Source organism: Tauraco erythrolophus, unplaced genomic scaffold (genome assembly GCF_009769465.1).
Source record: "Tauraco erythrolophus isolate bTauEry1 unplaced genomic scaffold, bTauEry1.pri scaffold_141_arrow_ctg1, whole genome shotgun sequence".
Classification (NCBI taxonomy): Eukaryota; Metazoa; Chordata; class Aves; order Musophagiformes; family Musophagidae; genus Tauraco; species Tauraco erythrolophus.
Window position 1 is genome coordinate 2,324 of NW_028238603.1, and position 14,732 is coordinate 17,055.

General features: G+C 72.7%; 1 protein-coding gene across 2 annotated transcripts; it reads left to right on the forward strand.

Annotated features, from left to right (window-relative positions):
• Window positions 1-5,012: 5,012 nt before the first annotated feature.
• On the forward strand, window positions 5,013-9,845 carry LOC147526060 (polycomb group RING finger protein 1-like). 2 transcript variants are annotated; one of them, XM_086630564.1, is made up of 10 exons: window positions 5,013-5,114; window positions 6,158-6,263; window positions 6,502-6,654; window positions 7,939-8,009; window position 8,084; window positions 8,191-8,299; window positions 8,846-8,879; window positions 9,099-9,185; window positions 9,267-9,347; window positions 9,798-9,845. In XM_086630564.1, exons 1-10 carry the CDS (start codon window positions 5,019-5,021, stop codon window positions 9,843-9,845), a joined length of 786 nt encoding a protein of 261 aa, XP_086486690.1. In that variant the 5' UTR covers window positions 5,013-5,018. The 2 variants fall into 2 exon arrangements, with proteins under 2 accessions (XP_086486690.1, XP_086486689.1); XM_086630563.1 differs by lacking the exon at window position 8,084 and having other exon boundaries at window positions 7,939-8,028; window positions 8,212-8,299.
• Window positions 9,846-14,732: the final 4,887 nt, after the last annotated feature.

The following is a 14,732-nucleotide window of genomic DNA, read 5'->3' on the forward strand; positions in this document are numbered from 1 at the left end:
TGGGGCTGGGACAGCAGCTCTGGACGTGGGGTCTCCCCCATGGGGATGCCAGGACGGGATCCCAGCTCCGACTGCGGTGCAAGCACGACCACCTTGAGGGGAAGGACCTGGCCGGTGGCCACGGCAGGGGGACCCCGGGGTGGGGGCTTGGCACCGTGCAGGCTGGCATGTCCCCTGCTCTGCCTGGTGGGACCCTGCCTGCGGGCAGCCACCCTGACCCTGCTCTGCCCACGCAGCTCCCCATGGGCAGCACCCTCTGCTGTCCCGAGCCGGGCCCAGCCCCGGCCCCCACCTCGCTTGGCCCAGGGGGACCGGGGCACTGCTGCCTGCACCCACTGCCGTCACAAGTGCGTCCGGCCTCAGCCCCAGCCTCGCTCGGCCCCGACGGGGGGCCCGGCCGGGAAAGCCCCCGGCAGGCGCTTACCAGAAGGAGCCGCCCAGGCCCCGTGCAGCTCCGCAGCGGAAATGGAGCTGAATATTTGAGCAGGTCTCTGCTAAAAGCACCAGCCTGCCCAGCCCAGCCTCTCTGAGGCTGGGAGAAGTGCCGGCTGCCGCCCAGGCATTAATTATTTACGGAGAGATGGAGCTGTGCGGCCTCATGCGTGCCAGGCTGGCAAGCACGGCTCTGGGGAGCTCTGGCTGCCAGGCACCCCAGCTTTCTTGCCCAGGAGCACGGGTGGGCACCCTGCCCTGGTGCTGCAGGGACCTCAAGCCCCTCACAGCCCCTCATCACTGGGGGGTCCTGTGCCGGGTGGTGCTGGAGCCAGTCCTGCAGACCCCAACACCTCGCCCAGCCCAGGGGCTTGCACCACTGGTGCGTCAGGCTGGTGTGAGCACCGGGACACACAATGCGGGGTGGCACCTGTGCTCGTGCACACAAATGGGTCCTTCATGCTGGGGGGTGTCAGTGCAGGTGACAGCAGGTGCAGGAATGGGGGGACCCGCTGCCACGAGCACAGGGGGCTGGCACACGAGGTGGGGATGAGGAGATGGCATGTGGGCCATGGGGAGCCCTGTGCCAGTGTGGGGGTCCCTTAGGCATGTGCATGAGCAGGCACCACTGCCAAGGGTCTCTGGGCACATGCACTGCTTGGCACATGCTCGTGCCCGTCCCTGCCCTGGTGCCCCCTTGCCAGGGTTGGTCCTTCCTTCCCAGCAGAACCGTTTCACTCTGCCATTGCCACCAACAACCAGCCCATCCTGCCAGCCTGGGCCAAGGGGGTACACGGGGGTGCGAGAGGTGTGTGCGGGGTCCCCATGGGGCTGGGCATGGGCAGGCAGTGCTCACTGCAGTGCCCGTGTTCAGGGCTCTCTGTAGTGCTGTGTGCTGCTGCAGTGCCAGTACTGGTGCTGGGTGGTCAATACGGTACTGGTGCTGGGTGCGGTGCTGGAGCTGGGTGCGACGCAGCGCTGGCAGTGAGCGATGCTGCCCTGCCCCAGGGCTGCGCTGGCCCGGCTCTGACCCCCGCAGCCCCCAGCCCACCAGTCCCTCCCAGGAACTGCTCTGGCAGGTACAAATGGGGCCGGGCGCTCCCAGACAGCGGGTCAACCCGGGCCCCAGCCTCATCTCTCACCTCCCGGCGAGGACGGGCTGGAGGGGGGGCAGGCTCCGGCCAGCAGTGGGGTGGCAAGTTGCGGGGGCTGTGGTTAGCCCAGGGTGGGAGGCTGATCCTGCCCGCCTCTGCCAGCGGGCTCCCCAGCACTGGGGAGGGGGCCCACGCAGCTCCCGGCAGGGACCCCTCCCAGCACACAGGGCTGCGGGTGCTGGAGCCCGGCTGCACACTGTGCTCAGCCCTGGGCAGGAGGCAGGGATGGCACCATGGGGACACACTGGGGGACACTGGGGCTCAGTGATGCGGCTGCACCACACAGGGCCAGGCCTGAACCTCTCCAGACGGTCATGGGGAGCCAAGCCAGCCTGGCTGGCTGGACTGGCCACACTGGGTGCCCAGCAGGTCAAGGGAGGGGATCCTGCCCCCCTCCTCTGCTCTCCTGAGACCCCCCCTGCAGTGCTGCATTCAGCTCGGGGTGCCCAACATCAGAAGGACATGGAGCTGCTGGAGCGGGGCCAGAGGAGGCCACGAAGATGATCCGAGGCTGGAGCACCTCTGCTCTGGAGACAGGCTGGGAGAGTTGGGGCTGTTCAGCCTGCAGAAGAGAAGGCTCCGGGGAGACCTCCAGCACCTCCCAGTACCTAAAGGGGCTACAAGAAAGCTGGAGAGGGGCTTTGGACACAGGCGTGTAGTGGCAGGACAAGGGGCAGTGGCTTTAAACTGAAAGAGGGAGAGATTCGATGGGATCTGAGGAAGAAATTCTTCCCTCTGAGGGTGGTGAGGCACTGGCACAGGTTGCCCAGAGAAGCTGTGGCTGCCCCATCCCTGGCAGTGTTCAAGGCCAGGTTGGATGAGGCTTTGGGCAACCTGGTGTAGTGGAGGGTGTCCCTGCCCATGGCAGGGGGGGTTGGAACTGGATGGTCTTTGAGGTCCCTTCCAGCTCAAACCCAACCATTCTGCAATTTTGTGACTGGGACATGGACGAGCTGAGGTGACGTGGGCTGGGACACAGATACTCTGACCAGGACCGGGACCGGGGACCAGGACCCACCCAAGAGCACCCAAGCCAAGGGTCCAGTCACAGCTGGCTGGTCGGTGTGCCAGTGAGGCTGGTGGTGCCAGGGACACCACCAGCTCACCCAATGGGCCCCACAGTCACTGCTCCCCGCTGCAACGGACACACCCTGGCCCCGCACGCTCAATCGAGGGGAACAGAGGTCACGGCCCTGGCACCGCCGTGATGTGCCAGGCTGTGCCCATGGGCACTGCTGGGCCGGAGCCCCACGGGGGGCCGGATCCCCATCAACTCTGCCCCTGCCCAGCTGGACCCTGGTCATGGCAGACAGTGTGGTGCCAGCGGCTGTGCCGGTGCTGGTGGCTGTGCCAGAGCAGGACTGGCAGCGCAGCTGCGTGCCAGGGAGCTCCGTGCCGGGGCCTTGCCTGGGCCAGGCCGGTGGGACGGTGTCGTTTCGGCTTCACCGGCATTTAATCACCTCCCGGGAACCCCCCAGGAGCGGTCCGCTCGGCTGATGAAAGCGGGGGCGCGGGGGGGGGGGGGCTACTGCCCGTCAGGCAGCGGGTGGCAGCCCCGGCCCGGGGGTCCCGCCGTGGCAGCCCCTGCCCGCTCCCACCCCGCGGGGGCCGCGCAGCCCTCCCCGCGCCGGCGGCCCCGCCGTCTCCCCAGACGGCACTTGTTGCTCGGGATTGGAGCAATAATCGTAACCGTAACGAGCCATTACGGCCTCTGACGGCTTCTGCTTTGCATTAGCGGGGCCGCTCCTTCCCCTCCAGAGCCCTGATCCAATCACCCGCCATTAGCGCGGCTCCAGGCTCCGCGGGATGCGCCACGGAGGCCGCCCGGCCAGCGCCGGCAGCGCCCCGGCACCCCCCGACCGCCCGCGCCCGGCAGCACCCACCGTGCCCTGGCCCCAGCCCGAACCCCCGCACCCCCCCCCGAGTACAGCCCCGGCACCCTCTGCCCCTCCCCAGCCCCTTCCTCTCCCCCCCCCCCAATACAGACCCTGCCCCCGCTGTGCCCCAGCCCCTTGCCCCCCGCACCCTGCACTGCGCCAGCCCCCTGGCCTGGCAGTGCACCGGCGGAGGCGACGCTGCCCGCTGCCCACCAGCGGCCCTGCCCCACGGGGGAGGGGGCTGCCGTCGGGGTCCGTGGGGGCCCTGCAGCCCCCTGGGTCACTGCTCGGGAGGCTCCGCACCGCGGGGCCGGCCGCGGCACCTTCCAGCTCCCGCTCCGGGGCAGAGCCGCACCCGCTGCAGCCCCGCTCCCCCGGAGACCCTCGCCCAGGTCAGCGAGTCCGGCTGCCCCACCGCAGTGCCCGCACCGGGCAGGTGCCAGCTGCCAGCTCCTGCGGCCCCAGGGACCCACCAGCACGGGGGGCACGGCGGGCACGACCCCTCGCAGGGCCCACCGTGCAGCGGGCCGGCCCTCGCATGGCACCGGCGGCTGCGGGGGGGCGCAGCGGGGCTCGGGAACGGCACCACCCGCGGCACCGGGCCGGCGGGGACCCCGACCCCAGCCCTGCGCATCGCGGACCCCGGACGGCCCCGCTGCGCCCCCCGGGCACGGACGAGCCCCCCCGCCCCGGCAGTGGGGCCTTGTGGGGGCCCGGCCCACATCGGGGCGGGGTGGGAGCGGGGCCTCCGGGACGGCGGAGCCCACAGGTGCCCCCGGCCCCCCGAGCCCCCCGAGCCCCCCGCGGTGCTCTGCTGCCCTCTGGCGCCACGCGCCCGCAGCGCCCGCTCCCATTGGCGGCGGTCGCTGTCTGTCAAGAGAGTGCGTGTTTGCCCGCCCCCCCCCTTGGCCACCACCGGGGGGACCCCGGACCCGCCGGGGTCCGTGACCGGGGCCAGCCCGGCGCGGGGCCCGCACAAGGGCGGTGAGTGCCCCGCGGTCGAGGCCGGGCCGGTCGGGGGTCCCCGCGACCCCCAGCCCGGCCCTGCGCCGCGCCCGAGGTCCCCGGCTCTCCGTGCGGACCGGGGCCGGGGGTCGGCACCGGGCTCAGGACCGGGGGTCGCACTGGGCTCAGGACCGGGGATCAGCACCGGGTGTCAGCACCGGGGGTCAGCACCGGGGCTCAGTACCGGGCTCAGCACCGGGGGTCAGCACCGGGGGTCAGCACCGGGCTCAGCACCGGGGGTCAGCACCGGGGGTCAGCACCGGGCTCAGCACCGGGGGTCAGCACCGGGCTCAGCACCGGGGGTCAGCACGGGGGCCAGCGCCGGGGTCAGCACCGGGCTCAGCACCGGGGCCAGCGCCGCGCCGCGCGGCCCGCGCTCCCCCGCGCGCCCAGCAGGGGGCAGCCGCGCTCTGCGCCGGCCCGGCCGTTCCCGGCATGCCCGGCGGCGCGCGGGGCGCGGCGGTAGCTGTAGTCGCGGCGCGGGCGGCGGCGGCGGCGGCGGCCCCGCCCCGAACCCGGAAGTGAGCGGGGAGGCGGAGGAGGTTCTAAGATGGCGTCGCCTCCTCAGGGGGGCCCGATGGCGATCGCCATGCGGCTGCGGAACCAGCTCCAGGCCGTCTACAAGATGGACCCGCTCCGGAACGAGGCGAGCGGCGGCGGGCGGCGGCGAGCGGCAGCACCGGCCCGGCGCATGCGCGGGGCGGAAGAGGGCGCCGCGCCGCCGCTCGGGGGGCGCCGGGGACGCGCAGGCGCCCTGCGACCGCCCCGCGCATGCGCCGGGCCGCCCACGCCGCGGGAGGGCGGGGCCGCGTGGGCGGGGCGGGGGCCGCTGGGCGGGGCCAGGGGCGGGGCCAGGGACGAGGGGCGGGGCCAGGTGTAATGGGCGAGGCGCAGGTGAGGGGCGGGGCCTGGCGCAGGGGTGGGGCACCGGTGAGTGAAGCCCCGCCCTGGGCGGGGCTGCGGGGCTCGACCGGGCTCGGCTCGGCTCGGCTCGGCTCGGCTCGGCCCGGCTCGGCTCGGCTCGGCTCGCCTCGGCTCGGCCCGGCCCGGCTCGCCTCGCCTCGCCTCGCCTCGCCTCGCCTCGCCTCGCCTCGCCTCGCCTCGCCTCGCCCTCGCCTCGCCTCGGCTCGGCTGGGCTGGGCTTGGCCGGGCTCGGCTTGGCTCGGCTGGGCTCGGCTCGGCTCAGCCTGGCTCGGCTCGGCTCGGCAGGGCCGTCGGTGCTGTCGGTGCCGGCAGTGCCAGGCAGCCCTGTCCCTGCAGGGCCCCGCGGCAGCGGAGGGGCCAGCCCCGGCCACCAGCCCTGGCTGCCAGCCCCGGCCCCCCACCCTGTCACAGTGGCAGCTCTGCTCCGGGTGCCAAGGCCGGGCTGTGGGGCAAGAGCATGGGTGAGCTGGGGCACGGGGCGAGGCCGAGCATGGGGCTGCTGCCCCGGGAGCCGGGTCCCCTTGCATCGCCTTGGGGGGGTCGCTCCCCCCGCGCAGGAGTGGGAGCTCAGTGCAGCCCCATGTTCCCCCCGTCACGCTGTCCCTGGGGCACCTGCTCCAGTGTCCCGGGGGTTCCCACTGACCGTCGGGCAGGCAGGGGCTGCTGCGGAGCGGGAGAGCCTGGGGCAGCGGGGCCGAGCAGCACAGGGTGCCCCGCAGGGTGCCAGCCGGGCAGGGGCCAGGTGATGGTGACACGTCTTCGCAGGAGGAGGTGAAGGTGAAGATGAAGGAGCTGAACGAGCACATCGTGTGCTGCCTGTGCGCCGGGTACTTCATCGATGCCACCACCATCACCGAGTGCCTGCACACGTGTGAGTCCCTGCGCCGCGGCGGCAGCCACCTGCCTGGCTCTGGCGATGCGGGGTCCCGCGGGGTCCCCCGGGCGGGGGCCAGCAGAGCCTCCCCTGCCCACTGGTGGGTCCAGCGCTGCCCCAGGACCATGGCTCCTGCCTGGGGGGAACGAGGGCGACGTGCCCCACACTCGGTGACTGGGGGTGTGGGGCCGCGCCACCAGCCACCCCCCCTGACGCCTCGTCCCTCCGGCCGCAGTCTGCAAGAGCTGCATAGTCAAGTACCTGCAGACCAGCAAGTACTGCCCCATGTGCAACACCAAGATCCACGAGACGCAGCCGCTGCTCAACCTCAAGCTGGACCGTGTCATGCAGGACATCGTCTACAAGCTGGTGCCCGGCCTGCAGGAGAGTGAGTGTCCCCAGCGCGGCGGCAGGGTCTGGTGTCCCTGGCACCCGTGTCTTGCAGAGCCGTGTGGGGAAGGGCTATGGGGGGAAGGGCCCAGGGAAGAACCGGACGCTTTCGGGGGGCACCTGCCTGCTGGGCGTGGGAGACTCTGTCTGTGGATCAGGGTCTTCAAAACGCTGCTGACCATGTCCGTGGCAACTGCTGGAGCCTGGCTGGCGAGAGGGGGGTGGAGGGGCATCTTCCCACGTGAAATCGCTGGTAGAGTGAGGGAGAAGTCAGGACAAACGGCCCCCGCTCGCGAGGGCGGGTGTCAGGGGGCTGCGGGGACCGTGCCTGGGATGCACGTGGGGCTGCTCGGGGATGGGGAGCAGAGCAAGGTGGGGGCTCAGCGCTGGCACCACACAGTTTAGGGAGATTCAGGTGCGGGAACCCACAGCAGACTCCAGCTGTGCCAGTGCTGGGGCTCTGCACCTTCCCCTCGGCCGTGCCGGCAGGTGGAGCGGCTGCCAGGCTCGGTGGGGAACGGGGACGAGAGGTGGGTGCCTTGTCAGGGCGTGTTAAACCCGCTCAGGTCCCTGCTGTTGGCGCTCGGACCCCGGCACCCAGCCGTGCCTGGCACAGCGGGGTTGGGCTGCGGGGACGGGAGCTGCGCGAGCCGGGGCTGCCTCCACGAGCAGCGTCCCTGGGGCCGGGCGCTGAGTGGCGGCGCGGTGAACCGGCGGCCGGTGGTGGTGAATGCAAAGCAGCACGCGGGGAGGGCAGCCCCTGCGCCGCGGGCGCAGCGGCGGGCTCGAGATTAGCCACTGTCACTCAGCACGGGGATGGGGATGGCGCTGGGGACACCTCTCTGGAAATGTCAGTCTGCCGCGTGGCAGCGGGGTGCTGGGCACTGCCACAGAGGGCTGGGTGTGGGGGCACAGCAAAGACGCAGCGTTGGGCCCTGATCCCCCACCCCACGGCAAAGAGGGGAAAAATGGGGGAATGCGTGAGGGATGGCAACAGCAGGGATGCGTCTGCATGGCGGGGACAGGGACAGGGATGGGGACAGGGACAGAGTTCCCCAGCCTGCAGCAGGGGCTTGGTGGAGACCCCCGGGGACACGGAGGAGGCAAACGGGGGAAGGAGGGTCCGGGCCTCTGGTGGCACGAGAGCTACTGACCATCAGCCATGTTGCCAAACCGAGGTCGGAGCCCACCTCTGGGTGCTACAGGGTGGGAGGCCCTGATGGGCTGGGGGGTATGCGGGGTGAGAGGGTGTCCCTGAGCAGTGCCAACCTCTCGCCCGCAGGTGAAGAGAAGAGGATCCGGGAGTTCTACCAGTCCCGCGGCCTCGACCGGGTGACGCAGCCAGCAGCGAGGGTGGGCACGCTTGAGGGGCTGTGCGGAGGGGTCTGGGGGCAACCGACCGGGAGGAGTGGGGTCGGAGTGGGGAGGGTCTCACTGCAGCATCTCCGGGAGCCAGCCGTGGCGGTCGGGCAGTGCCGTGGTGCCGGCGGGGCGGAGGCGGGCTGACTCCTGCCCCCTCCCCGCGTCTCCCCAGACACGGTCGGGGGTGACCCCATGGGGCTCCCCTACAGCACCTTCGATCACTCCCGCGCCCACTACTTCCGCTACGACGAGCACGTCTCGCTCTGCCTGGAGAAGCAGAGGTGAGTGCCAGTGGCACAGGCCGGGCTGTGGGACACCAGCAGAGCCGCTGCCCCTTGGCGTGGTGGGGGGGGAGGCCAGGGCTGGCACCAGGAGCTGACCCACACTTGGGGCGTTGCAGCATGCCGTGCCCCCACCTCTGTGGCCCTGGCACGAGGGGGACCTGGCTGAGCTGGGGGGGGCTCCCGCCGCCCCTCCGGAGCTCCCCCAGCTCAGCCCCCCCGGGCCGCAGCCCTGCGCGGTGGCTGCCAGCGTTACGAGCTGCCTGGACGGGCGCTGCGCAGCTGCCGGACGGCTCCGACAGCAAAGTCAATAAGCGGCAGCTCTGGGGGCTGTAATGGGATCGATGGCGGCAGCTCAGCTGCCAGCCTTGGCGTGCGTGACGGGCTGGCAGGGCGAGCGCTGCGGCGGGCGGGGAGCATCCAGCCCCGGGCAGTCTGCACCTCTGCACCGGGCTGTGCCCAGGGAGGGGCAAGGGGTATGGCACAGCGACCCCCCCGCCTCCCTGTGCCGAGTTGGCCGGTTGCCCCTTCTCTTCCCTCCTGCAGCTCCAGCAAGGACAAGAGCAAGGCCGTGCTGCAGGTGAGCGGGGGCCTGTGCGCCCGCCCCGACAGTTCACCGGGCCCCGAGCCCCCGGGCTCTGCCCAGACCTGGCCCCACAGCCCTTGCTCCGGGCTCGGCTCGGTGCGTGGGGTCCCAGGCGGGGTGGGCAGAGGGGAGCTGGGGCCTGGCCGCGCGTCGGCGCTGGTCCCGCGGGGCTGGGGGCACCCACACCCCCCTGAGCCCCTCTGCCCCCCGCAGCAGAAGTACGTGAGATGCTCCGTGCGGGCACAGATCCGGCACCTGCGGAGGGTTCTGTGCCACCGGCTGGGGCTGCCGCTGCAGCACGTGAGTGTGGGGGCCGAGTGGGGGTCCCAGGCCCCAGGTGGGGGTCACGGGCTCCCCCAGACACAGCCTCCCCCTGCGTAGGTGCAGATCTTGTTCAACAACGAGGCCCTCCCCGACCACATGACGATGAAGCAGCTCTGGCTCTCGCGCTGGTTCGGCAAGGTGAGCATCGCCCAGTGCCCGCACCCCTCTGACCCCCACCGGGGGGGATTTTCCCCCAGGAGACCCAGCACGGGTCTGGGTAGAGGAGATGGGGGGGTCCATCCCGGGCTGGGGGGCTGAGCGGGGTTGGGCAGGGAGAACCTCCCCAGGAGGGGGCTCGGGGCAGCACTGTGCCGAGAACATGCCAGCGGAGCGGGGAATCGGTGAATCAAGGATGATTAATGTCGCCCGCTGGAGTAGTGACCCGGGGTGCTCGTGGCCACGCAGTTCCCGCACAGGTCAGGGGGGTGACGGGTCCCAGAAGGGGTTGGACAAGTTCACGGCGCAGCCCTGGGGCCACCCTGCGGGGAGGGGTCGCTCCTGCCCCCCCCACGGGGGCCTGTGCTGGGGTATGGGGTGCCCACCCTGGGTGTGGGGGCCAGCAGCCCTCACCCCCTCCTTGCCTTGCAGCCTGCACCCCTCCTGCTGCACTACAGCATCAAGGACAAGAGGAGGTAGGGGCTGGGGGTGGGCACTGCCCCCCCAGAGCACAGCCCCGCTCCCGTGCCCCCTGCCCTCCTCCCCCTAACTTAATACCCCTTCTGCTCAAGTATATTTTTTGAATAAAACTGTGGAAAATGCCCTCCCGGGTCTTTCCTCCGTCCTGGGGGAGCTTGGGTGGGACTGGGGGTCACTGTTGGGGTCTCTGAGGGGGGTGGCTGGGCTGGGGGCCCTGCTGAGCCCCTGGCACCTCCAGGAGCGGGGCTCAGGAGGGGGGAATGGCTGTGCCCCCCTGCGGGGCTGCTGCTGGTGGGGGGGATGCAGCTGCAAGGTCGAGGTGCAGCACTGGAGGGGAGGGGCTGGGCCATGGGATGCCTTATGGGGGGGGGGGTGCAGTGCTGGGGGGGCCCTGGGGAGCCGATGCAGCATTGCGGCGGGGGGGGGGGAGGGGGCTGAGCTGTGGGGTGCAAAGCGGTGGCGAGCAACGGGGCGGCACCGTGGGCAGTGGGTGCTGGGCTGGGGGCCCTCCCCTCCCCCGTCCCCCCGCAGTGCCGGCGCGGGGGCGCGCAGCCCCTCGACCGAGCGCAGTTGTGCGGGCGCTCGGCAGATTAATCACCGTCACGGCTGCCTGGCGCATGTCCCAGCCCCCCCCCCCCACCCCCCCACCTCCCCACCCCCCCCCCGCGCCGCCGGGGCCAGAATCCCAATGAGGAGCGATGGGGAAATACGCGGCTGTCGCCTCGGCGCAGGCTGCGCGCCCCCCGCCGCCCGCGCATAATGAGCCGTAATAAAGTCATGGGCCCTTTGATTGCCTGAGCGGGGAGGGGGGGGAACGGGGCGACCCCCCCCCCCCCCAGCTCCCCGGCGCTCGCCTAATTAGCCCGCTATTGTGGGCGCAATATCGCAGCCATCTGGGCCGCTGCCGGAGCCCGGCGGGGTCGGGCGTGCGGCGGCCCCGGGCCCAGCTGCCGGCGCGGGGCGGCCCGGGGGGTCCCTCGGCTCGGGGTGCCCCCCCGGCACGGGGCGGGGACGCGCTCCCCTCGCCCGGCCGCTGCCAACGCGGTCCGGCGGCTGCGTCCCGTTTTTCTGGGAGGAGGAACAGGTGCCCGCTCCCGCTGGCCCGCACCTCCCGGGAAAGCGGCTCCGCAGGGGCCCTGGGCACGGCGCAGGGCTCGGCGACGGGCACCGATTTCCCTCGGAGCGGTGGCCCGGAGCCGGGCGGGCCGTCCCCGCGGCCCCCGGTCCTGCTGGGGAGCCCCGGCCCCGCACCGGCCTCCAGCCCCTCCGCTCCCGGCCTCGCCCCCCGGAGCCGGGCGTCCCGTCCTGGCGCGGGCAGCGGGCCGGGACCCGCCAGCCTCGGTGGATGTGGCACCGATCCGTCGGGCTCCGCGTCCTCCTCCAGGCGCCCCGTGCCCGCGCACCCACCCCGGGGGTCCTCCGCCCGCGGGGGACACGGGCCGTGGCCCGCCCCTCACCCCCGGCTCCGCACCGCGGCTGACCCCGCGCCCGGGACCCCGCGAGCCGCCGCCGCCGCCAGAGGATCCGGTTACCGGCCGCTCTCCCGGCCCAGCTGTCGGCCATCCCTCACTCGGGGCGGGGGCGGCCCCCCCGTGCCGAAAGCCCCTGCTAAGTACGTGGTGAAACGCGGGGGGAGGCCGGGGGTCGGCGGGACGCGGGGCCGCGCTGCCCGTCCTGGGACGGGGATCCGCGCACGGCCGGGGCTCCCCGGGCTGGCGGGGACGCGGGGACGCCGTGCCCCCCGCCCCGCAAACGCCCCGCGGTGCCCGTCGGTGCCCGGCACGGCTCGGCCGGGCGCAGCACCGCCCCGTCCCGCCGCGGCACCCACCGGGCACCCACCGGGCACCCACCGGAGTCCCCAGCCGCCGGGGCAGCCCGCGGGGGCGCGGGGAGGGCAGCACGGCCGTGGGAGCGGGCGGGTGGGCGGACGGACGGACGGACGGACGGACGGCTGGCGGGACAGCGGGGGCGGCGAGGCGGGGGCCGGCCCCGTGTCTTTCAGCAGCGGCTCTGGCAGCCGGTTACAGACGGCAGAGCAGGAAGCGGGAGCGGGGCCGGGAGCCCCCCGCGCCCCCCCAGCCCCGCGCCCCCTCCCTTATCAGCGCCGGCCGCGGAGGAGCCTAATTCAAACCAACTGCGGGGCTGACGTTGGTAAATGAGTCCCCGCCGGGACGGGAGCGGGGGCTGGCGCGGGGGTCGGTGCCAGCAGCCCCCTGCCCGCAGCCCGGCCTGGCCCCATCGCCCGCCGGGGCCTGGGGCTGCGTTGTAACCGCCCCACCACCACCACCCCGGGGGTGCCGGGGCCCGGCGGGGGCCGGGGGCAGCTGGGGGTGCGGGGCAGCCAAGAGTACAGGGGATTTGGGGACAGTTGAGGGGGTTTGGGGAGGCCCGGGGGGGCAGGGAGCCCCTGGCAACTTTGCAGAGCAGGGTTTGCAGGGGGAGCCCGGGGGGGCAGGGGGAGCCCGGGGGTGCAGGATGGTCTCGGGAGTGTAGGGGCTTCCGGCTCCGCAGCCCGGCCCTGGCACATGCTGAGGCCGTGGGGAGTGCTGGGGGGGCAGCGGGGCAGGGACAGGTGCTGGGACAGGGTCCTGCACCCCTGGCCGGGCCGTGGGGTCGGTGGGGGCTGTGGGGAGCGGCTGCGAGCCCCGGTCACACCACTTAGCGCAGGGCGAAGGCTCTTTGATATCCTGCCCCCCGTCATGCTCCGAGGGGGCTAATGGTCCCCGGCTCCAGCCCAGCAGAGAGGGAAACCTGAGCCCCCCACTCCACCCGGCCCTGGTCCTGGGGGGCGGCGGGGGCTACACAGCCCTGCCCGGGACAGCCTGGGCATGGCCCGGTCACAGCGCAGCCCCCAGACCAGCTCCCCACGGCCAGAGGGCCAGGACCCGTGGGAGCTCCTTGGCTGTGTGAGGACCCCCAGGACTCCCCCTCCCCTGCCTCAGGTCCCTGGAGCGAGCCTGGCTCTGCACTGGGGACAGTGGCACCCCCAGCCCGGAGGGTCCTGGGGCTGGCAAAGGACCTGGACAGGGAGTGAAGGGGGAAATGGCCCCAGCTGCCCGCCTCAGCCGGTGCAGCGATACTGGGGCAGGGCTGTGCTGCTGCGGGTCGCACACCGTGCCGCGGGGATGCTCTGGCCGTGCGGGGGCCTACAGGTGCAGATGGGTCCCGCAGCCCCCGGCCTGCGCAGGCGGTAACGGGGCTCGGTGGGAAGATTAACTCATCCTGGGGCTGTGGGGCTGCCAGCAGGACAGGAGAGACCCCCTGGAGGGACCCCTCGCCCCCATGGCCCCCACAGCCCTGCAGCCCCTGCACCCAGGGCCACCACAAAGTGCCAGGGTGGAGGGCACCGAGGGCACGGCCCGGCCCGGGGGGACGGCATCACCACCCCTCCCTCCTGCGCCAAAGTCCCCAGTCACCCTGTCCTGCTGCCCCCTCCTGCCCCACGGCCCCTCCCCACTGCCCCTTGCCCTGCTGCCTCACGGAGGAGGCGACAGGCGGGATGGTGGGGCTCACAGGGTGGTCCCCATGGGGGGGCCGTGGGGCCACGGCTGCCTGGCAGAGGGGCACAGCACGGCCAGACCCCCAGTGCCATCTGGGCAGCCAGCGCACGGTGCTGAGCACCCCCGGCTGTGCCGGCCCCGCCACGCTCTGGCAGCACCGTCTCCCATGCCAGCTCCTGACAGAGACAAATGAGCCACCAGCGCCTGCCACCGCCTTCACACCCCATTGCCGGGTGAGCAGGGCAGTGCCCGGGGACTCGGCACGTGGGGGCGGCCCTGTGACACTGCGTGCGCCATGGGACGGGCCCCCCCCCCGTACGGCATCACCGCATCTGCCCGGCTGCGGCCCAGGCACCGCCGGCACGGCAGCACCGTGCTGCCAGCCCAGCTGCCGGGCCGCACCGCGGGGCCTCGCTCAGCTGCCAGCCTGTGGCACAGCGGGGTCTGCCAGCCTCTCTCTGCGGGGCACAGGATGGATGGGCACTGCGGGGACACCACGGGATGGATGGACACCGCCGAGCCAGCACCGCCCTGCACCCCGACCCCCTCCCATGCCACAGCCCACCCTGGGGGCACCCACTGGGCACGTGGCCATCCCCGCCGGGCACCCCAGTGACCGCTGGTGCACGGCATGGGCACGCTGGCATATGGCTGTCGTGGTGGGAATGAGCTGTCATGTCGGCACGGGGAAATTACCCCGTAACGAGGCACGCTGGAGATTAGGCTAATGAGAAAATCAAAACACAATTTAATTCCTGTCACCGCCTGATCGTCTTTAAACGACGCTGTGCGGTTCTGACGGGCCAGCATGCTGTGCCCACGCGCCCCCCGGCACCGCGCTGGCACCCACCGGGCCCCGCCATGCCCGCGCGGAGGCAGCGGGACCAGGACAGGCGGGACAGCAGCGCCCGGCTTCCTGCCGCCTTCCCGCGGATGTGGGCACCGATGCTGGCACCAGGATGCCACAGCAGCGTGGGAACATGGAGGAGGGGAGCACCTTCCTGTGGATGGAGGGGCTGCGGCGGGCCAGGGGGGTCTGGGAACGTGGTACGTGCCGCAGGGAGCGCCCTCTCCACCCGGTGCCCCCCGACAGCCCCTAGGACCCCGACACTCCCCACACCAGGCCAGGGGGCTGGGACTGGGGTGGCCCCAGGGGAACTCGGGGCAGCCCAGGCTGGTGGTGGGAGCAGCCTCCGGACCCCAGCCCCGGCTGCAGGGACGAGCCCGGGCTGAGCAGCCTCCAGGTGCCAGGTGGTGGCAGAGTGGGCGACCCTGGCAAACGGGGCGCCGGGACTGGGTGCCTCCAGCCCATCTGACGGCAGGGCGTGGGAGCGGGGCGGGAGGGCACCCCCTCACCTTTCCCGGTTTATCTTGGACGGCGGCGTTT